Here is a 23848-nt window from a genome sequence, read left to right as displayed (position 1 = left end):
ATTTCTCAGAGAACAATTCATGGAATTTGATAAAAACAGGCACATTTAGGGGACTGACATCTACGATTGTGTTAAATTTGGTGCAGCTTGGTTGAACTTAAGAAGACTGTTCGGCATTGGCGGATGTATTTGTCCAGTCTAGTTAGTTTTTTATACATTACTGACACTACTGACGACTAAGTCTGTAAACTGTTCATAAACGGTTATGTAGCAAATAAAATTGTATGAAATAACTCTTTCGAACAGAATCTCCTTATACGGTGTAAATTCATTTCCACGACTTCCTGAAATACACAGACTGTGCCGGCGCATATCTTTGTCCGTAATGTTTAATCAGCTTTATTTCATGTCTGCTTATGCCACATTTAGGCTGCTGATGATATAAACAGCTGGGCCTGGCTGACTGAAAGTGTCAAGTGTAAAATATTTGGTAATAAAATATCTCCTGGCAGCAATCGTTGTCTCAAATAATCTTCGGGTTGGCCAAGTGCAGCAGTAGTGTGGCAGATTGGTAAATAACCAACGCAATTATATCACTGCCTATAAGGAACTTTGTACCGCTGATTTAGTTGTAACTAAAGATGCAGTCATCTGAAAGCACCCTGGTATGAGACGGCGTACTTGGATGGTGTGCAATGGTGTCTGACTCATGAACTACTGACAAAAAGGACGATCGGGAATAAGAATGAGTCACTGCATCAGAAACATAGCGGAACTATCCCCGGAAGAATGCGAGTGAGTCTAGTCGTCAATCCCTTCTTAAACAGACATATTCTAAAAATATGAAATGAGGCCACCAGTTCCCATCCAGTGCTTTAGCGGGAACAGATCAGCTGGTTCCAACAAGAGGATTGTGTAATTTTATTCAACTGCTGTAAAAACTATAAATCTTAGATGCACTTCTTGCGTTCTATTGTCACTGTTTAACTACGACATGAATGTTTGATCTTCAAACAAACTTGCTACTGTGAGAGAGAATGTTATCGATGAAGAGGAAGTTAAAAAAGAACAATGCTTTAGAGTAACAGGTGTCTGGTCTGCTCCAGTTATTTGCCAAAGATCAAATGTGAACTCTGATTTAGGCTGATTCAGGGAGGAATGAAAGTCGTAATGTTTTTCAAGAAATGGTTTGACATTTTGAGAAATAGACTAATTCGGAGAGAGGGGATCTGGCAATGTTAATAAAGTCAAAAAATTATCCTGGGGCTAAATTCGATGGGCTGCTCCTTGAGTCATACCACCTCACTCAACCAAGTTTAATGGAAATTGTTGTTTTTGTGCACTCTTATTTATTTAAAAACCAATTAACCAACAAACAGAAGGGGAAAACACAACCTACTCGGCGGACTTAAATATAATGAATGTGTCTGGTTTGTCTGAAAACACAATTTTAGAATTTATCTGACCGACGTCTGACAAGTCAGCAGTCAGACTGTTTTTATTTTGTTCATGTCTGTAAAATTTGCTGACTTTTAAGTCTGGTTTATAATTACTTAAATTAAAAGCAAAAGCAAAGCTTTGTTTACCAGGGGCTTATAGTTAGCTTAGCATAACTGCTTTTATACCTGACCCACTAACTAAGAAAATTGCTTTGAAAATATAGACAAGAACAAAATAATACGAGTCTGTCATAAGCGTCTGTATTGTTGGTCAAGTAGCCTTAAAGGCATTAAATGTTTGTACGTCACATGTTTTAAAAAAGTTCTATACAAATAAGGTTTATTATTATATGCTTAAACCAGTCACAGTAAATCCAATGCTCCTAGGTTCCATTCAGGTAATTCAGTATTAAACCTTCAGGACCTGACTCTTATACCAGGAACTTAGAGGAAACAAACAAACTGAGGAAAATTAAGTTGATCTATAATCCAAGTTAAGCTCATGTGTAGACAATCTGTATGGTGTGTGTGTGTGCAGTTTGTGACAAAGTACAAGTTGGGTACAGAATTAGTCAATGATGAACGTGAGCAAGAGACGTGACCGAGAAAGAGGTAGGATATAGGAATAACATTTAGTCCAACATTGACAATGTGGCCAATCGAATATCTCTCCTCTAACTATTAGATCATTGAGGATTGTTTGCAGTAGTGTTGGATCATATGATATAGATTATATTGAGAGCTCTAATTTGAAGAGGCGGGGATATTAAAAGTACATTAAGAGTACAAAGCAGTCCAGTACCACAATGAATTAACACGTCTGAGAAAGTTAACAAACTGCCCATTGTAATTCATTTTGAAAAAAATTATCACCAGTTTACTAAGCATGCTGAGCATAGAGATTATGCAATACACACAAAGAGATTATGTATTCTATACCAGAGTTATTATGTATTATACTACGCATACCGTACATAGCTGACTCTGGGACTGACCACATGTCCAGGCCATGGATCAGTGTACGCATTTGGACCTTTGACCATCTATCATTCATATAAGGATTTGTATTTTATTACGTTACAGTCAGTTTTTGTTTTTTATTGTGTCCAGGTTTACTGCTGATACAAAAAATTTAAACAGCATTTTGATCATGGAAGATATGCATGTGCAACGACGCTGTTGCTACCTGGGATTGTAAAACAGTAAGATTTAATCAGACTATAAAAAGTATAAAAATATAAATGGCTGTAATCTTGTCGCCCTGAGAGCAATAATAACATTTACTCACACAAACAGTCGTCCTTGAGCCCTATCAGGTCTAAGGTCACATAATCAAACAACACTCAAACTGTGCCAACTGTAAATGACTGAAGAACAAAGAACGAGCTAAAAACAGTGGCTGGACGAGCTGCTGTGTATCGAAGGCTTAAAGTCAACGTAGACCGAGTGCTATCTGGGAAAAGATAACAGTTGGGTAACTGATGATTAACAGGGGATTATCAATGAGGTGTGGCCAGGTAGAAATGAAATGTTATTAGTCGTGTGTGAAAAAACACAAGGGCTGTTGAGGTCCTTCCCTTCACTTGTATCGGATTGTTATTCACAAGGTTTTATTCTATGTTTCATAGTGACAAGGAAATGTATTAGATTTTGTTATATTGATTTTTAAATCAGTTACCATTAGGTCTGCAACGACCATGTACTTTCAATATCGCTTGAACTGACTAATAACTTTTTGAGTTGATCACTTGATTCTTGGCCCATAAAATGTCAAAAATGCTATAAATCTAGTTTAGTTTGACTAAAAATGCAAACCAAAATATATTTAGTTAACAATAATACAAAGAAAAACCGAAAATCCTGGAACTAAAAAACAACAACCATGCCCTGCATTTTTTTCACATTTCCATAAAAGACTCATCTGATATCAAAATCGTTTTTTTGATTGTTATTCTGTCAACTACTTAATCAACCAATTATTTCCGTTCCACATATAATTCCTACTGAACTGTCCAATGACCTTTACTATGACATCATTCTTAGACAGCTTCTTCACCCCGACGCGTCTTGTGCTTTCGCTGCCGTGTCTGAAACACGTGATGTGGTTTCCTCCGCCACAATAACCCAAACAGTGGTGAGCAGAACTGTTGCATGTGCACACTGGCCTGCTTTCCCTCTAACTGGTGGTTCCATTGTTTCCGATGATAATGCACTGAGGCAGCGCGCAGCCACTTGACCACACCCCCTGTCCAAAACAACATACTCTCACCCAATTTTGCCAGTGGAGAGACAGGAAGCCTACCTCATGTAGAAGGGAGATATTGGCCTCTCTTCTTCTTGGGAACTGAAAAAAGGCAAGCAAAAACCGATTATTAATTAGCTTGCACAACTTGGATATCAAGTGCTTTGGTATAAAAACATTAGCCCCTCCACCCCAGCCCCCTCACCCATCACTACATGTTACGGAGGCTGAGAATAGGAGCATAAGGCAGGCTTTTGTCTGTTGAATAATGGCCATGCAGTGCTACACATCAGTGCCTTTGTGTAACTTGTCTCGGGTAATTATTATGAACCGACGGAGAATTGGCTGCTGCTTGAGAGTATAGGCTGGCTGTTCCTCAAGAATGTTTGCCAGCTACACATGATGAAATAACACGACGATAAGGGGAACTCAGAGTTGGCCCTGATGTTGAGATTGCTTAACAATTTTATATCCTGGCACCAACAGGCTGAAAATGTCATAATCACCAAGTGTTGTTTGCCTCAGTAGAGCTGACCACTGCATTATCTTCTCTAAAATCAAAACGAGAAGGAAAACATTGAAAGATTATACATTAGCCAAAAATAAGGGTTGAAGGAGCTGAATAAAGCTGACGTTGTAATTGTTAGTTTCATTACACGGTTTTCTGACACAACTAAAGCAACATTCAGTAAAGTCCATACTACCGCCAAGGCCCAACGTTCCCCTGGTGAAAACATAACCTCCTTGCTGAAGGTAATAAAAGTCCTGATACATAAGCATTATTCATTGTTAAATGCTTTCAATTTGAATGGATGTCATAGAGACAAGCAGGAACACAACAGGTTTCTCAGTTTTCAAATAAACAGCAGAAAGGATTAGGACAAAAGTTTGGGTTAAAAATATTCACATATCAATTCTCATTTCTTTGTTTCATATCATTGTAAATTGAGTATCTTTGGGCTTTATTTTTTTGGTCAGACAAAACAATTTGAGGGCATCCTCGTAGGCTTTAAGAAAAGTGGACGTTTTATAGAATAAACAACTGACTGACTAATTCAATAATTTATCAAGAAAATGATTTGCCGTTTAACTGATACAGTAGTAAGAAATAAGATCTGATCACAGCTATACTTGTGACTTTAGTCCCCACTGCAAGGGTGAGGATTAACAAGTAATATTGCCTTTTCTTTGAGCTCGGGAGCAACTACACAATAACACATTCAGTGGAGGGACCTAATATTCTGGCTTGGTCATTTAGTTTAATATTAAAAATAGGAACAATAAATAGATTACTTTCAACCCTCAGTCAGTCAGGATTGTGGGTTGTAAACACGTCGAGTCTCAGATGTTCTCAAACAGTTGTTTTGGAGTGAATGTTTTGGAACTGTGTGTTTTGCTACGTGACACGTCTCCTTGGATTTTACTGTAAGGGGCGGGCGTATCGAGGGGTCACACGGCACCTCAACAACTTCAAAACAAAGGATTTGGGTTTCAAGTCAGGCAGGAACCAAAATGGGCCAAAGTTCGTTTAACTTCCAAAGTCTTTTCCAGTGGCACAATATACAGGAAATGCTCTTCCTTCCTCCAGGTTTGATTGACGTGCAGGTGTATTCCAAAGAGCAATGCTTCCAAATTCTCTTCGAGTCTCAGTGGGGAATGCTTTTTTATTACCCCCCCACACCCACGTACTTAACTGGTGTTACACAGTCTGGCAAGCGTATTAAAATAATGTGTGCCGTCACGGCCGCTGTGAATTGCAAAAGCGGAAATCCTGCTTACCCACTACCTTACTGAGGGGATAACAAAAAGCTTTGTAGGGATATTCGGAAAAGGTCTGATCCCTCCAGGGTGAATGGAAAACTACCAATGAAAAGTTGTTCAATCTGGACGCGATTCACTTTTTCAACATTTATAAAAAATGTGTAGACAAGGGTAGTCTGGTTTAGCAGATGCTAGTCACTTGAATAATCCACAGATTGGCCTCAGTAATTTCTGGCTACCTCCACTCTGCCTTACCTTTTCCAAAATCCCTTTTCAACATGGAACAAAAATGCTTCCTTCTTAGCTCGTAGCAGTGAGAGGACTTAAATAGAAACCAGTCTGGCTAAGTAAGACCCCAACAAGGAAAGATCCAGAGTTCATCAACGCATAGCCGGAGTTGTTTTTGCAAGAGGCAAAGAATTTCCATGCACGAGTCATTTCAGTCTCTAGTTTTCTCAGGATACCCAAATCATCGACTTTTGAAAGGGTGCTGGACATTCTTAGAATACCTCCGAGCAAAAACTGTGTAGTGGTCAAGACCCAATGTATGTATTGGATAAGCCAGGCTAAGCCAAGCTTGGTATATGCTCATACCATCAGAGAAAGGTGTTATAGCAACAGAGAGCCTCAAGATTTTTGGTTTTAAAATGAGTGAGACCTATAGATGATTGCAACAAGTTACACATGCATCTTTTTATAATGTGTCAAGTTTATTTTCATGACCATTGCTTTGGGTACAAGAGAAGAGTTGAGACACCTATTCTCTTATCTGTAAAAGTACACAGCCGTGTGCTTCATACTGTTAAAGAGCTGATGTCAACTGTTGCATGAAAAAGACATTCACAGAGGCTGAAAGAATTTAACATACTTACTGAAACTAGGACAGCTTCTCTTGGCAATACCAATTAATCTATTTATGAATCAAAAAAAGACCTAACCAAAGGCACTCTTTGGTTAGGTCTGTGGAAAAAGTTTAAAACCTTTATTGGTGTGGCTAATGCATGGCAAAGACAACAAAGATAAAATGAAATACACCTATGAGTTATGGCACACTGGCCTTCATTTGGGTGGCTAAAATGCCCATTGCAACTTCTTATCTGGGTCAAACTCCAAGTTATCTTCACTTATCATCTGATAAATAATTCAAAATACGAATGTGCTCAGATAAAAGCAAGAATTCCTCACAGTGGAGAAGCAGAAACCAATGAATCTTGGGCATTTTCTTCAAGAAAACTGAAGAAGCCTCTTGGATGCGTTAGCAATATGATATCTTTAACTTTAACTTCCTACTTGTCGATATCCTATGACTGGAATCAGCATCTTCACTGAAATGTTAGTAAAGTTAAGGGCTGTAGACTGGTATGAGATCTGGAAAAGAGGTTCTTCAGTAACATTAAAAGTGCAGCAGATCCCGTCTGCCCCAGTCAGTCGGTTCCCGCTGTAAATATGCGCTGACATGCTTTCAGACTTTGAGGCTAACGGATGAGACTTCCTGACAGAAGGCCAACAATACTGTTATACCCACAGGGAGCCTGCACTCACACCCCACTGCAACATTCCTCACTCCCACCTATTTCCAACGGGCTTCTAAGAAACCCAATAGTTACATCACAAGTTTCAGCGTACCATGACAACTCCACACAAAAGCCAGCATGCATCCCCTACGTGCAACTACGCAATGCTAAGAGCAAAATAGTTCGCATGATGCTGCTATGTTGGCTCATGTGGTGTGTGCGGTGAATGAGGTTGGTGTCATATTTCAGGTAAAGGTGAGAGCGCCGTGGGGTACACGATTACTGACTTCATTCAGATGTAAGACTGGATCTGTAATACAGCACAGAGGTCACATGAGAAGGTCTACAAGTGGAGTAAATGCTGAGAAGGCGTGTTTAATTTGTGCTAAACATGACCTGGGTCAGCCGGGTGACTCGGGATAGGGGAAGTTCCTGGAATGAAGGGTGCATGTGTCAATACACGTGTGATCGCATTAAAAAAATATTCTTCGTTAGCACAAATGAGACTTTTATTTTAATTCAATTCTTGATTTAAATTCTTAAATGACTTGACTTCCTAATTCAAAGCTTAAGAATTAAATAAAAAATAAATAATAATAATTAAAATGCTGCACAGAAGCAGTTTTCATGATTCATGTCATTCTGGATACGTTTAATTCAGCTTTGGCCTATTCTCTTTGTGCAGTGGCGCTGTATGTGCTTCACTGTACCGACACAGATTGGTCTGACACATACTTTTGGAAAGTGAGAGCAAGCTGACAAGAGGCTTGAGAGCAGATATGTACACATTTGAAAACACAGATTTACACTGATGGAAAATTATCATATATTTGCTATGACTTCATGTTTCAAAGTCACAGCTACTTAAAAGTGAAACGTTTTTTTTTTCACCAGACCAAATTCATAAAACAGACAATGTCTCAGATTCTTAAAATCCACACAGAAATGTCTCGTCTTTAAACTTTAAACTTGTCTTAAAAGACTCAAGAGTGTAATTTTTCAGACACTACTAAAGAGCTATCTCATATTAAAGATGGTCAAATTTAGTCTTTTTGTCTTTTTCAGGTGTTTATACGTAAACACGTGCGAGTTCAGAACTGATGACGCACATTGCTGAGGTCCCCGGTCATGCTGACTGTACATCTGTCACACAATACGACCTGACGAGGAGAATTTTAGCATGCGGGGGGGGATCAAATTTAGCCAGAAGATTTACTGGTACCTTGACATGGTGAGGAAAACTCCTGCCACCTTGAAGGTATTACATTTGCCACTTGATTTAAACAGACACAAAAGATACTGGTCGTTATTGCTGATGGTCAACTTTCATAAACACAGAGCTTACAAATAAATTGATATTTGTTAAATTAGATTTTCGATGCAGTTATTGTAAATATGTTACGCTGGATTAAAACCAGAATTTTTCAAGATTATAAACATAATTGTAACAGCTACTGAAAGTATAAAAAATATAGTAATGTATGTTCTGTGATAAAAATATATTACATTCATGTTATTTTTTTGATTATATGGTTGAGCTACAGCAGTGAGAGTAATAATTCAGTGTTAAAGTTTGTCAGTGCGAACCACTGCAGTGGTGTCATACTAAACGTCTATGTAATGTGTTAATGGATCTGGTGCTGAGTTTTAAAACTTTGATTTATGTCACACTAAAGGTCACGGTGTGCTCTAGAAGTTGTTGCAGGGGCCAAAACATCATCATCACTTCCACACCTCGACCCTTCAGCATTAAAATCAACATTTATTGCTTTGCCCCAGATTATATCAGACGAGTTCTTCTCACAGTCTATCTTTAGGGAAGATAAACAATGGATTTTTTTAAACAGTGCAGGTGTGATCAACATCAAGGTTAATGCTACTCTCAACTCCTGGGCTAAAGGAGCAAGAGCCCCAACAACAGACACAGCTGTAGACTGGCTATTCCAGGACTGAGGACACTTGACACCAAGTGGTTCGAGTTTCAACTTCTTATAATAGGCTTGATTGCATGCCAGAAGCACATTGCCACGGGGCCTCGGCTTTAGATCCCTGATCGCTGTAAGACACTCCGGACTCTTCACCCACCCTCAGCTGAGGGCAACTCACTTATGCAAACAGTGGTCCTAACCTATTTACGACTGCGAGAGTCCCCACAGTGAGTCCCCTGGAAACGCCGAAAGACAGCATCACAAAGTTAACTCTGAAATTGGAATTGGAGCAATTAAGTTTTTTGTTATACGGCCTTAGGTTTCATTTTAGTGCGGCCATGAAGGATCATGCCACAGCCTGATAACCTATTAAGATAATAAAGCTGCAGGAGTAGCCGACTTCATTTCAATGCACAAAATAATTTCGTTTTTGGTGACACATTTCTTTGCTCAGGCTAGTAGACTTAAATTATTTATATAAAAAAATGCTTGATGAAAAATAATTTAATGCCCCGTACATAATGCAAGAATATTTATCTCAGATTATGTTGTAATTTAAATTACGGACTGTACCTCACAACCTATCACAACCACATGTTCTTGCATGTCTGTCACTAACACAGCTATACAACTATTTCTAAAATAAATTAGGTCATAAAATAAATTCTACAAAAATAGATATCCAAGTGCAAGCACGGGTTTAAGTTCAGTAGCTGCTATTTCAAATATTTTTTGACAAAGGTGCGTGTGTTTTAATCATACACTGACCTACTGACGGCCTCCATGCTACCAGAGGGGCTGACATCAGGATGGCTGGGACGCGAGGCAGGGTCTGGGGTGACTCGGCGAGCCAGAGTTACGGGAGTTGTCTCCATCGCCTCTGGACTCGGGCTTCTGAGTTCAGAGCTTAGCGGCAAAACTATTGGAAAGGAGCGAGGTATCACATGAGGCGACCGTGCAGAGCGGCTGGGCTGAAGGACAACGTCAGGCATGCTGTCACTCTTCCCTTTCTTCACCTGTGATATGGAGAGGAAGAGAAAGAGAGATTAACAACAGGTGAGTGTCGTGACAGGAAATATGAGACAGCACCCGACGGAAATGAGACACGGCGAACGTGCACAATCATACTCGTATCACGACCAAAACAGAGAAACCTTTTCAACCTTTGCTTTGGGTACAATAAAACATGCATTTGAGGAGCTTCATAGGTGAGGCAGAGAGCAATAAAATAACCACATCAGAGAGTAGGGGAGACAACAGGTTAGCTTATAAAACCACGAGGTTGGACTGATGCTCGTCTTACCGTGCGGACCCGGAGTGGGTATAATCGGCGTGAACCACCCACTGTCGTGTAGGAGAAGAACCTTAACCTTACTACAGCCACATTGTGAAAACCACCCCTCTGCATTTTACTGAGTTTCAATCGAGGAAAGCTGAAAGAAATGTTAGAGAATGTGTCACGAAGCTTTGCCCGTGCACAATGAAGCCAAATAGCCGGCTGGCTGTGTTAAAAAGAGTATTGATAATGGTAGGAACCAACCAATGCTAAAAGGAGGCTGGGCTTTAGATAAATACCTGCTGGCTGAATTAAAAGCCTCGCTGTTGTACACCAATTATAGGTTGAACATTTCTATTTGGGGTTTAACCTAATGGTTTGTTCTAAAATCTATGGATAGGCTTCCATTTAGACATGTAGTCATTGGTGCACTTAACGGGCAAATCTTTCCGAACATAATTAGCTCTACAAGCTTCTTTAGCTAGAACAGGTATGGATTTTGCCCCTTGTGGCTTTGTAATGGATTTGGCTAAATTTGTCATTCAGGGAAAATCCACAGAGGTGGAAAATGTGGACACATTTCATCAAACTCTAGGGACATATAATGAGACACCGCTGACAAATCCCAATTCTACAATCCAGGTATATAAGTCTGTTTCTCTTATGTCTTATTTTGATTCTAAAAAATAAAAAAATTCCACTTTAATATATATAAAAAAAAGATCGGACAGATAATTGTGATGTTCATACAGATATTTAGCTGCTCCTCCTGATTGTATGTGCAACATGTTGGAAATAAATAAGTCAGATTGTACAGAAGCCCTGCAGACAAACATGAGGATATGACCTGGTTTCCAAAACATGGATTACCTAATAATTTAAGGGTTTGTGACCAAAAAAAGACTGCAAAGAAAATAAAATATTCAGTGCTTAATATTCTTTCCCTGCAGTGATCTGCTGCACTGAAAAGGCAGTGTTGAATGGCCTCAAAGCAACCTGCACCTCTGTTGACTGATCCCTATTCAGACTGGTGACAGCCCATCTGAAAGATGTCGCGCTTTTCAGAAGTGAGTCTGCAATATGATCCATACCTGTTCTCCTCTGGAACAACCACAACAAACCCTTTCACTGGAGGTTTTAAAACAGCAACAGAAACTGACATTTGCCTGTTTTTGTGGTTGTTTCTCTGTGGTCCTTACATTGCAATAGAATTGTGTCATTAATAATATTAAGTGAAGAACAAGGATATAGTAATATTCTACCAATCATTTTCTGTCTACCTTTTAGAGTCCTATGCTCATGTGTTGTGTGTAATAATTGTCGTTATCACTTTTGGAGCATTTCCAGCATAAACACGGACAAAGCTAGGTCCGGGTCCTAATGAGAAAATTGTTTTATTTCCGAGGTACTGGTTACGGTTACGGGTAAGATTCAAATTGTGGTTACGATAATGATAGCATGAGGCATGAAGTGTTCTAACATGAATAGCTATGCAAAACGTGTTTACAACTTCCCCTTTGATCAGAAAGTCCTCCTACTTAATAAAAGTTGCATAATAAATCAAACAGATAAAACTGACACGTTTAGGGCTCCCGAACTGAAGTGTGTTTGTGTGTTTCTCTCACCACCAATAGACCAAACAAGAGGAGGATCGATACTGTATAAAATGTAGACTAATGACGCACGTCCCAGTGCCACAGCACTAACCGTATGCTCTCACCATCAAGGCCAAGTCTGCGTTGAATCAGGCCTCAAGGGTGACATCGTTTTTATAGAAGAAGTTTGGGGAAATCAAAAAGATAACAATCATGGTGATGATTAATCACTTTCATAGACCATAAATGAGCCATTTATGGTAAATTACAATTTCACAATCATTGGCAGTAAGGGTTCGTCAAGAGGCTGTTGAGTTCAGCTTTAGTTTTTATAATCAGCAGTTGGCTGTTCAATATTAACTTTAGAGTCTCATAAACATCAGGCTCTTCATATTGTCATATTAGTTTAATGTTGATGGTTTCAGTTGAGCACTATTGTAGTAGCACCCCCTACTGGCACAGCTCTACAGCAGTTGCTGCCTAACTGGCATTGTTACATAACTGTTTGTTATTGACCGTGAACTGTAATTACTGCTTTTATTACAATTAAGATTAAGTCCATAATCTCCTCATCTTTATTATACAATGCCGGACATTAACTGTATTACCATTTATCAGAACTTCCGGCACTATTGGTGCCATAAAATATTACACAGAAATAAAAACTAGTGCCCATGATGATAACTCAATTTATTGGATTCTACTGAATAAGCTATTTTGCATTGATAATATAGTGAACTGTTTTCTATAATTAGTCGACTGCTGTCCAAGCTAGCTAAAACACAATGTGATATTTTAAGTAATTCTATCTGTTCAATTACATGTGCATGTTAGATTAATTACTACACCTACAGCTTGTTACCACAGTTTCACAACTATTCTCAATAAAACATTTAAGGATTATTCTCTGCCTTCCACACTTGTAGGTAGAGTTCCTCGAGTGGATCGCTGCATAGCTGCAAACTACCTTCTCGGTTTAAAATTTTTAATAATTTCAGGCATTTAAAATCTGAAGCTCTTCGTACCAGCTCTCCTTTCCATTGCTATCCTTTAGCTATACCGTTTATCCCTTCGGGGGTTAAGGGGAAGGCTGGAGTCAATCCCAGCTAAGGAGGGTAGCCAGTTACACCAGGAACAGGTCACATAGAGACAAACAACCATTCACACACTCATTCTAACCAATGGTTTGAAAAGGAGTTCTCAACCAGCCTAAGCTGCATGTCTTTGGACTGCGGGAGGAAGCAGAAATGGGGAGAACAGACTCCACACAGAAAGATTGTAAACAAAAGGAGGAAAGGAAATACTCATCATCACCACATATTTTGTTACTCTCTTGAGATAACAGTCTCTTCCTGTTGGTCAGCATTTCTTTTATCTACGGAGTGACACTGGTCTTGATATGTTCACCACATTATGGCATCAGATTTAAAAACTGCTTCGGAAGCAACCACAGAAAGATAATTTCAGACTGTTTTTAAAGCCGACCTCATAGACTTTACTTCTCATTTATACCACAAACACAAACGAATGAAAGCGCAGCTTATTTAACAGTTGATGTGAGATCCACCGGGAAAAGTTTAAAGCAAAAGGCCTCTACGATGTAAACAAACAAATCCAGAGCAGTTTGTGAAACATGAAGACAAACAGGAAATCTCTGAGCTTTAATTCAACTCACATCTAAGGCCAAATGTTGTTAATGTGATGGAATTCATCTGTAATTCTAAAACAGAGTCAGAGGAGCATACCATGAGCAATGTTTGACTCTCACTGCAAAATAAACGTTGTTGTTTGTTTCCTTCTGCAGATTGCCTTTATCAAATCACATCATGTGACTGGGCAGCTAGGCCACAGGCATCAGCGGCTGTCTGAGAGATGACCTCAGTCTAATCAGCACCAAAGCAATACAGCCGATAAGGAAGCAGTAGTTAGGTATTTATTAGAAAGGGTGAGAATTGGGCTGTTGTAAACCATGAAGTAAGTCCTCTTAAAGGAAACAATTAGTCACACTGACAGTAGCAAACTTGTTTTCTGTACCTTCTTCCTCCTTGATCTTGGCTTTGAAGTGTTAGAGGTGGATTTGCTTAAAGGTCCCGGAACGTTTTCTGGTACATCTTTTTTTCCAACCTTGAAAAATTCATAGAATAAAAATGAGAGTAAGAAAAATGGGAGAAAGATTTAAGTAAATGTTTTTAATGTTTACTGCTGCATGAACAAAATCTGTCATAAAGAGGGGTAAGACGAACCTCTATGATAATTTCAGCATGTGCAAGACATAATCTGTATCAGTGTCTGTTATACATTGAAAGTACGTTGCCATCATTGTCTGTGTGAGTGTGAGTGTGAGAGTTTGTGTGTTTGTGTGTGTGTGTGTGTGACACCATACCAGGCAGTATCTACAGGTCAGCTGACACTGATAACATCTTTAAAGCTCACAGAAACCTACACGGAATTGGCTTTGTGTTGGAAAAGCTGTTTTCCAAAACATGCCCATGTTATGTTAATCGCGTCAAACACATCACATGGTAAGTGTTAAAAAGGACTATGTAAGGGAATATGAAGGGTTCATGCAAGTTTGACCTTGGCATGTTACGGATAAACAACAACAGTGCATTTCACAGCAGACAGACTGGGACAAAAGCTTCCACAGCCGCTACACTGAAGAGCATGAACGCATAAACAAGGACGCACACATGCAGGCATGCTACAGAAAAGCAGAGCACGCACTTTTGTCCTGGGAACTGGTGTCGGTGTCTTTGCATTGAGGTGGCTGGGTGCCTTCATTGTGTCTGTCTCCGTCACGTGCGCCTCCTGGGACCAGAAAGAGGACTAGATGACAAGTCATTCTTTGTATTTGTAATCTATATCTTAACAACAGTAGAGTAATACAGGAGAACAAATCATATTTAACGACAACAAACATTGTTTGCAGGTGTGTGTGCACTTTTCTTCTGAGAGCAACAACAACAGGCTTCAGAATAGATTTGAATATCGTGACTTGCATTCTCAAAACAAACACTTTCATGTTCACCTCCTGCTCTTGACATTTTTATGAACCTAAAGGCAACACCAGTGATCCTGTGTGCTGCATTCAAAGGCATCAAGAGGAAGCTGGCGAGAGGCTGCGTGCGTGCACATATATATGTGTGCATGCCTGTGTGTAAGATGATCTTATGTGACTGAGGGATTTCCCATAGCTCAGCGGGTCTCATGTGGCAGTGCCCTTACAGGCCGTCGCAACACATCACAGACATTTGTGACTGGAAATGTTATTAGTACAAAATTTGACTTTGACTGTGTCTTCACAGATTTAATTTGACTACATAAAACAAATATTCCTTCGATTTCACCGAATAGTACAAATTTTCTCTGATGCGACTTTATAATACAATGTTTTTTATTTATTTTTGTAATGGGAATTCGGGGGGAGATTATTTATTTCATACAGTAAATGTATTCAATTAAACTAATTTCCATTATCTTATTGTTTTTATTTCTTATCCCAATAAATAGTTTAAGCCTAATTTACTAATTTATCAAAACTCTTTGATTTAGAATTTTTCATATAAATCTAGATTGTGACTGGGAAATGCATTGTCAAAATTGTAAAATGCCTTGAGATAATGTATCAATAATGAATAGGCACTATACAATTAACATTGTATTGAAATTGAATTAAATTAATGTTCTTCATGGACTTTCTGGAAATTTTACTAGAATCTGAGAAAATCTGAAAGATGGATGTTGTGTAATTCCTCAGGTAGCTACAGACGCAGCAACAAGATGCAAAGAGGAAACCAGCCGACCAGACAAACCAGCCGATCAATAAAGACATCAGCCATCCGAGCAGCAAATATAAACCAACAACTGCAGTCTCAAAAGAGCCACCTGTGGAGGTGTTGCTCCTGCAAGGCTGTGATGTAAGATCAATACTCAAATCAATTTAAGCAGGTATTTATAAACCATCACTCCTCCAAGTAAAGAGGCAGACGGTGCAATCACTGGGCAGAGAGGAGGAATTCATATTTTTTTCAAGTGCATGGTCACAACATGTGACTCTCAGTGGGTTTTCTTACCTACTTCCCTCACCACCAGCACAGATCTATTCCATATTAACACTAGAAGGGCACTCAGAGAGCATATACCTCCGCCAAGGCCCAACAGTCCCATTATGATAACACATCTAAATTCCACAGATCGCAATTTTTATTTAGATCTGCACCAAATTGCACACTCTCATAAACATCAGTCTCCTAAACATGCACAATTTTTCATTAAGATACTCGAAGTATTCTCAGGGGACACACAACATTTTGAAATACGACCGAATTCGCGATGTTAAAGAAAGAGAAAAAACAATCCTGTCCGGGATTCGCACCAAATTGTAATCGATTCTTTCCTGATTCTTTCCAGAATGAGTATACTCTACCTCGTCAATGATGAGGGTCGATGGTTCATCAGAGCAGCCTCCTTTTTTTTTGTCGCCCTCAAATATGCTGTTGTAGTTCTGGATGAGCTTGAGCATGAGCTTGTTACAGATATTTTGGTCCTTCATGGCTTCAAACCCAGGAGCCACACTGGAAAAGAGAATAAACGGACAGAAAGAAATCCAATAAATTAGATATCATCAGAGTAAAACTAAGCAGAGGGCGTGTTGACAGATTTCTAGTCTACATTTAACTCTAAAACAATGTGCTGCATCGAACAAAAAACGTTCAACAGAGACTTTGATTCAGTCGTTACACTGAGATGGAAAGTTGCTCGTCAGTCGACCTGATTAACACGGCAGAACTCGGCGGGCCCCAGTGAGTGCAACTTCTGATGAGGTGCGAGTTGTTTCTGAACAGCTGTGTGAGATGTACACCGCTCGGCTGCAGGCCAAACTGTAGGCCTAATTATATAACATGAAATACCCAGAGAGTACACAGTGTGATGAGGAGGACACATGATACAGGATCTAGTACAGGGTCTTCTTCTTGGCTATCTCCAGTGGGACTTGATTTATTTTCCATGCAGTGCTCGAAAACCACGTACATTACTGGAGAGGTAATCAAACGTCTGGAGAACCGAGCAGCTGTAGGTCACATAAGGTGGGAGTATGAAGATGTAAACAACGGAGAGAGATTTGACAACATCAGACCTTTTTCATGTCATTTGATGTTTATTTCAAAGTAGTTTGCTACACTTAATGTGATTAGCACACCGGACTTCAGAGAGTACTACAGTTCAAGAGCTGCATCCACATATTTCCTTAATCTTTGAACCACAGGAGAAACAAACCTCAGTCAGAGTAGTTTAACACGGACGTCTGACAAAGTATAAAGAGTCATATTAATGGGACATTTCACTTGAAGATATTGTACACTGTAAAACATGATGACATAAACAACAACACCATCTGCTGGCTAAACATGTTACCAGACACGAAGTGAGGTGGGGAATTACATCCGCCCTTGTGGTGAATCTTTATACTTTTCGGAATCATTTCTCCGTTAAATTGTTGTTTTCTTTATTAGCAAACTCAGAAGTTTCACCAGTTTTCGCTGCAATGCAATATTTAAAAGCTGTTTCCATTTGAAACAAAGATCAGAACTTTTATTCTGTTTTTAGTAATAATTGTACATTTTACTCTCTGGACCGCTTTCAGACATGAACTATGGAAAATGACAGGAAAATTGGGTGCGGACATTTTATGGAATTTGCAGGATGAGATTGTCTGAGTCAGATACGTTAGCAACAAAAGGAAAATGTTGGGTGGGGGGCAGCGCCTGGGAAGAGCATGCAGGAGGCGGGACATTATGTATAATTACCGCTAAGGAAATCATATATTTTTGTTTACAGAGTATCAACACTGGCGTCGGCCCTTATCACCAAAAGCTCTTGAACTTGTTGTCTTTCCAAGTTAGCATCTTTGTTGGCATTTTCTACGTCTAGGAATGATTGTGATCTGGCATATGAAACCAATGTTTAATATCTAACTCACTAGGCAGAAATATCTGGATCATGATTGAATCCCGCAGCCTCTGCTATCAAGACTGTCTGGCCAGCCTATTTTTTTCCAGGTGAAGCCAAGCTATCTCTCTCTAGTACAGTTATCTTGAGACTGGAAAAACATTGTTCTCAAGGTCAAGTCACAAAACCTTCAGGACTGTGAGTTATGTTCTTCAAGGACATTAAGGAGGTTTACGTATAAGACTGAAAATCAGGTCGCCTCCAATGCCATCGACTGTGAATCGTTAAAACCAATGTCAGACAGAGGCATTCATTTTTATCTTCACCCAGTGATGACCTCCAACAAAAAGGTTTTTGTTTTCGCCAATGTCAATTTGATGGTTGGTTGTTGTTTGTTCGTCAGAAGGATTAAAGAAACTTCTCGAAAGGATGGGACATGGGCCAAGAAAGACCCCATTAGTTGTTTTGTTACTCTTTGTTCCATGACAGTAGATTTCCAACTGTTATTACTGTAAACATAACCACCAAAGATAAGCCTTAAAGCTGCAGTAATGAATATTTTTAGATCAAACATCCAAGTAGATTCTCTTCTTTTTGGTTTCTGACCTGCAACTGTGCTGTTCTGATTCACTCTGATCATCTCATATTCCCAGCCACTGCAGGCCACCGTTAGTGAAGAGATTAGCTGCTTAAAGATTCAGATATTTCCCTCAGTTCCATCAAAGTTAGGTCAGACCAAAGTAGAGCTATGAAAGGGGAGTGCATGTTGGACTCAAGCTCAAAAACAAACAAATGTACTGATCTGAGGTTCTGAAGTATTCGATTCCTCAATAACTTTCTCAGACTCATGTTGAATGAAGTCTGCTCTAGTGAACTGTCTGTCCCTGCAACTTGACCTTTATATATACAAAACAACTGGCCGCTGTTCATCCCACTCATCCTATTTGATTGGATTAAAAGTTCAATATTCTTCCCGTTTTTATAGCTAGTTTTAGAGTGGATAGAATTGACTGAAACAAGGACAAAGCGATCCACAATCAAGTAGGTTGATGTGGTGGTGGCCCTTTCCCCCCTGCAACTTCATGCCCCCTTGAAAATTGTTCTTGAAAAACTGCAGTGGTGTTTCCATTGGTGCATTGGTATTCATTTTTGAGTCCTTCACAAAACACAAAAAAAGGTTAACTTACTGGAAGACGCTGGGTCCAAACACGGTGGCGAGGTTGAGGGCAGTCATGAGGTTGTCCTTGTGGTTGCACTCCACAAGTGTAAGGAAGTAGCAGAGGTAGCGGAGGAGGCTGAAGTGAACATCTGGAAGCTGCTGGAGCAGGTCTCTCATATCTGACCAGGAGCCATCTTCACCGCACTCTACACAAACACAGCAACATGTCAGAACGAGAGCATAATGTTGGGACTACGTTCACATGGATAGCATTATTCCAATTATTGACCTTATTCTGAATAAGACATTATTTTGATGATGTTTACATGACTTGCTTATAGAATATTGGACTGAGTTCTATTCTAGTTCAGACTATTGACTTCATCTGGTTAATATCTCAGAATGGTTGTCCAAAACATAGTTCAGGAAAACTGAACTTTCTGGCAAACAAACTTTTGCAGAGGAGCTAGAACCTGCTCTGGTGCTTGAAGCAGCCTTTTCATAAGCCCCACATTCCGCTCAAGTCTCTTCACACTCAAATCAAATGACCGGTGATTAGTGACACGACTGACCGGATTTCCTGGGGAACAGTAGACACTACGCAAAGCATGAATGAACTCAAATCCTTAGTTTGGCAAGCAGTTTCCCAGCCAGTCTCCAGCAGGCAGTGATCTCTCCGCCCACCTGTTCTGCGTAATATCTAAGCTTGAGTTGTGGTGACTAGTAGTACGTGAGCATTAGAGCAAAGAGCCGGAAAATATGTTGATGCTATTAATCTGGATACATAATTGGGTCAGAGTTGGATAAACGGATATGGCTGCTGATCCTGAATGACAGAGTGACGCAAACGTGTGTGAGTGTGTGCACGTACGCAGGTTTGTGTGTACATCTGCCTGAATAAGTGGAGTACATGGTATGTTAATATAGGTGTTACCCATCACAGAGGTTAAAGAGCAGGACCTTTGTTCATTTCATCATCAACACCTGTGTTCACTTCTCTTTCACGTCAAAATGGCTGCTGTAAAAAAAAAACATATTCTTTTTTTGTTTTGGATTTAGATTGGAGAACAAATTCCCTGTGTGGGCAAATAAAATATATATTGACAAATATCCTTTATCAATTAGTATTTTCATAATCTGAACAGTCTCTCAGTCAAATGTAAATTAGTCTGGTGATGTCAGCCTAGTCAAAAATAATGTTTTTAATGTAACGGTCAGGCCCTGCACCAATGAGAGGTTTTCTAATGCAGCCTTTGGCAACAGGCCCTGATAAATCAGCTGATGTTTAAAGTATGTGGAGAATGAGGGCAAACACGATTACAGCAGCCAAAACGTACACGCCTCTCTTCCATTAAACAGATTAAACCCTGTGATGGAGGAGAGCCGGGAGTGAGCACAGCTTCACCTGCCAAAGATTCACTCTACCTTTTATGACCTTCAAGATTATTGACATAAATAAGAGGTCCATCGCTCCTCTGATCACATAGACTATACATAAATCTCTCACTCACACACACACACACACACACACACACACACACACACTTGATGCAGCAGTGCCTCTATGTGCACTGCCTGATGCACATAGCTGCAGAGCAAATAGAAAACGTCCCCATCCAAAGATAGCATCGCTTATCATCCCATCAGAGTCATGACCCAGATATTCACGACACTTCCGAGGGTTTGAGTATCTCACAGTGAATTTAGAAAGCCGTTCACGATAAATATCAGATGACAGATTCAAAAATCTGAAACTGATCCATTCGAGCTGACAGCTGTCTCTAGAAAAGAACAAGCAAGGAATTACTGTAGCACATCATGTAGTCTAATGTTCTCCTACCTTGGTAGTGATGTATTAGAGCCTGCTGGACTGTTGAGTCCACCAGAGCCTCTGGCAGCTCCCTGAGATACCGCTTCAGCAAACTGGCCACCGTGCACGTGTCGGATTCAGAGAGAAGGTCCACGTCCTCGCCTCCCTCCAGCCGCTGCTTCAGGGTCTCCACAGCCCGGACGTTCCCATTCACTCGGAACAGGCCTTCCTGCTGCAGGGCTGGAGGAGAGTCAGAAAGAAGGAGAACGTTATTCAGATACAGTTCACTCCTGTGGGATGAGGAGCTATCAAGTATTCAATAAGATTTAGTTTAGGATGGCTTAAGTAAGTAGCTTTATAATTATGATTTGATTGAGGCTAAATAGTATTATATTCTATATCTATGTTTTATTTTAAATCCAAGTCTATGGATGTGATGTCAGTCCATATTTGGAGCAATATCTCAATCACAATTAATCATAACTTTATGGTCACAGCCCATTTGATCTGATGTGATATTTATATCTGACAAGTATAGATTTGGCTTTTGTCCCATGAACTTTCCTCCAGATAACAAGTCAAGTCTCATCATGTTGCAACTTAATACGACGAGTTTAGTTGATTTAATATTTATAAAATAAATGTCCAACATGGTATTTTCAGAGCTCGTTGGATTATATTCAAATTGTCTTTTCCTGAACAGCACAAAAGTTCATCTAACAATGACCAAACCGTTTCATTAGCATAGGTATGAAGAGGGCACTAAGCCTGAGCCTGGTGATGGGGCTAATGATGTGGCTAACAACCCTTTTAGCTAACGTGCCTGAACATGCTACCCTACCACGACAGGTGCTAATTGAAGCAGCAGTTAAGCTAACAGGTGGATGGAGGATGGTGTTACCTGGAGCTGCTAATAAACCGACCAGCGTCAGTGAAGCTAGAGACGAGGCACAGACTCCAGTACCTGGATGACGTCGGTTAGCCTTTAGCTTAGAGGCTGTGACGTTCGACTTTAGCTACGTGAAGTTAAATGGTAAAAACGGTTTCCTTCTACGTTAGCTGAGGCTGTTGTTCCCTCTGCGGCCACTATGCGCTGCTAGGGAGACATATTTTTACCGACGGTGCTTTGTGATTGGTCGTTTCACTCTCACGAGGAGCGTCTGACTTTGCTTTTGTCTTCATATAAATTTACATTTAGTTTTTTTTTGCCCATATATATAATATTATATATAATATAATATCAGGTATTTTAATGTCCGCTATTCCACAAAGCCTCTCGGCATTTGTTAATCTTTAAAATAGTTTTAATATAGATCTAACTAGGTTACACTTCAATGGCACCTTTTTTTTTTTTTTTTTTTTTTTTTTTATGTTTTCATTTTATTATTAGCCGGTATGTGTGTATCTGTTTGTGTGAGTACTTAGGTATGCTTATGTTTGTATACGATAATTACTTTATTTATGTGCTGCTGAATGATGATGATTGATGTCTTTCAAATCCCAATAAAAATTTGATCACAAAAAAAAATAGTTTTAATAATTTCAATAATTTCAATCAATCAGATGTTATTTGCGTAGCCCATATTCACAAATCCCACTCATAGGGCTTAACAAGGTGCGACATCCTTTGTGCTTAACCCTCAACCAGAGTTAGGATAAAATACCAAAAAGAAGAAACTTCACATCAACATCAACAAAATAAAAATATTTACAACATTGATAAACTCTAACATAATGCAGAGGTGTGTAAATGTTGAAAGTATTTGTACGTAAGAAGATGACTGATAGAGATGAAGGGAGCAGCAATGACAAATGATTGTCAGTAATGGTAGAATATGTGAGTAGGTGTATTCTATGTCATTTAAAACTGCCTAGGGCCCCTGGACCAAATGTATAAGGCTTGATTCATTATCCCAGAAACCAACCTGTCTGGTGCTTCAGTTTCATTTTTTTATCAGCCTAATATTTGTCTCTGTTGGTCAAACAAAACAAGGTGATTTAAATATGCTACTCAACTCACTGACTAACACATTGACACAATAACACAAATCACAACCAATGAGTTCAACATGAAGTAAAAACTTTTTAGGTCTTAAAACGACATTTGGACACAGAGGCACTTTCAGGACCAGGCCCACCAGATGGAGGACTGGTCATAAACTGATATTCAGCTTCTGTGGTGCAAAGCTATAGCAAATCTTCAAGGATGAATCATGCAGGCAGAAATACAGCAGAGTAAACCTGGAGCTTTTGAGGCACCAGAGTGATTTACCACATAAGTCCGGACGCAATACAGAGCACTGTCAGATGCAGAAAATAAAAATACCATAGACACGTGCACTGGGTCAAACACATACATCAGGGTGGCCTGTCTGTGTTTCTCATGTTGTTGTGCAGCAGCAAAATAAATCTCTGATGTTTACTGATATTGACGTAACTCATGATGGCTGCAGAAATGTTTTTGTCTGCCAATTCTTCTGAGAAATGCATCCAATGTAATTAGATGCGTTACATCATGCAGCAAAATAATGACCGAAAACAAAGGACTTCATCAGTCGAAGATTGGTCTGATTAATCACATGGTCTTTACCTAATAGAGCAGCATTTCAGCTCCAGAACCCATGTGGTCAAAGAATAAAAGAGCATCACGCCATGGCAGCCACATTTAAATGTCTCTGTACTACTAAAAAGGGGATAGTCTGATACTAAAGGGGCTAAGCTATTTAACACACTTATATGTGAATATCAGGAAATAAAGAGCTGAAATTCTGACCTCTTTTAATCTTAGACCCAAATGTGTTATGTTTTATGGGTTTGAGGGCCAGTGGTGCCCGGACCAATATGGTGGACGTGTCTATGTTTAGCCAATATGTCTATACCATTGTGTTATATTGAAAAGGGCCTGAAGTTTCTGTAAGCATGATGAAAACAAGTTCTACCTTCATGTGCTGACATCTAGTGGTCAAACCGAATAGCTACAGGGGTAAAAAAAAGTAGGTCATAACATCATGTCTCCATGTTTTAGTTCTTTAACTGAAAACAAAACCTCACATTGGTGTTAATTGTAATTTATTAAATCTAAGTTAATTGTACATATGTTTCTTCTTTTTATACCTTTTGCCAGTTTTCTGTTTTTATCCTAAGTCTTTGTGTTGTTGCTAACAGGTTATTATTTATCTATTTTATTTCATGTCTTTGATTTTATTGTAAAGCACTTTGAATTGCATTTATTATT

At 39.4% G+C, this 23848-nt stretch overlaps 1 protein-coding gene across 1 annotated transcript in view; it reads right to left on the bottom strand.

Moving 5' to 3' along the window:
• Positions 1-23848, bottom strand: part of fam13a (family with sequence similarity 13 member A) — a 49891-nt gene that overhangs the window by 20589 nt on the left and 5454 nt on the right. The window contains exons 3-9 of the mRNA XM_053419603.1: positions 20644-20853; positions 18832-19009; positions 16122-16269; positions 14420-14503; positions 13730-13819; positions 9593-9840; positions 3682-3723 (exon numbers count right to left, since the gene is read on the bottom strand). Of these exons, the coding sequence (XP_053275578.1) occupies positions 3682-3723; positions 9593-9840; positions 13730-13819; positions 14420-14503; positions 16122-16269; positions 18832-19009; positions 20644-20853 (1000 nt within the window). The remainder of the gene's footprint in view (positions 1-3681; positions 3724-9592; positions 9841-13729; positions 13820-14419; positions 14504-16121; positions 16270-18831; positions 19010-20643; positions 20854-23848) is intronic.

Source organism: Pleuronectes platessa, chromosome 3 (genome assembly GCF_947347685.1).
Source record: "Pleuronectes platessa chromosome 3, fPlePla1.1, whole genome shotgun sequence".
Taxonomy (NCBI): Eukaryota; Metazoa; Chordata; class Actinopteri; order Pleuronectiformes; family Pleuronectidae; genus Pleuronectes; species Pleuronectes platessa.
The sequence above is the reverse complement of the archived record's forward strand: the minus strand, read 5'-3'. Positions and strand labels throughout refer to the sequence as shown.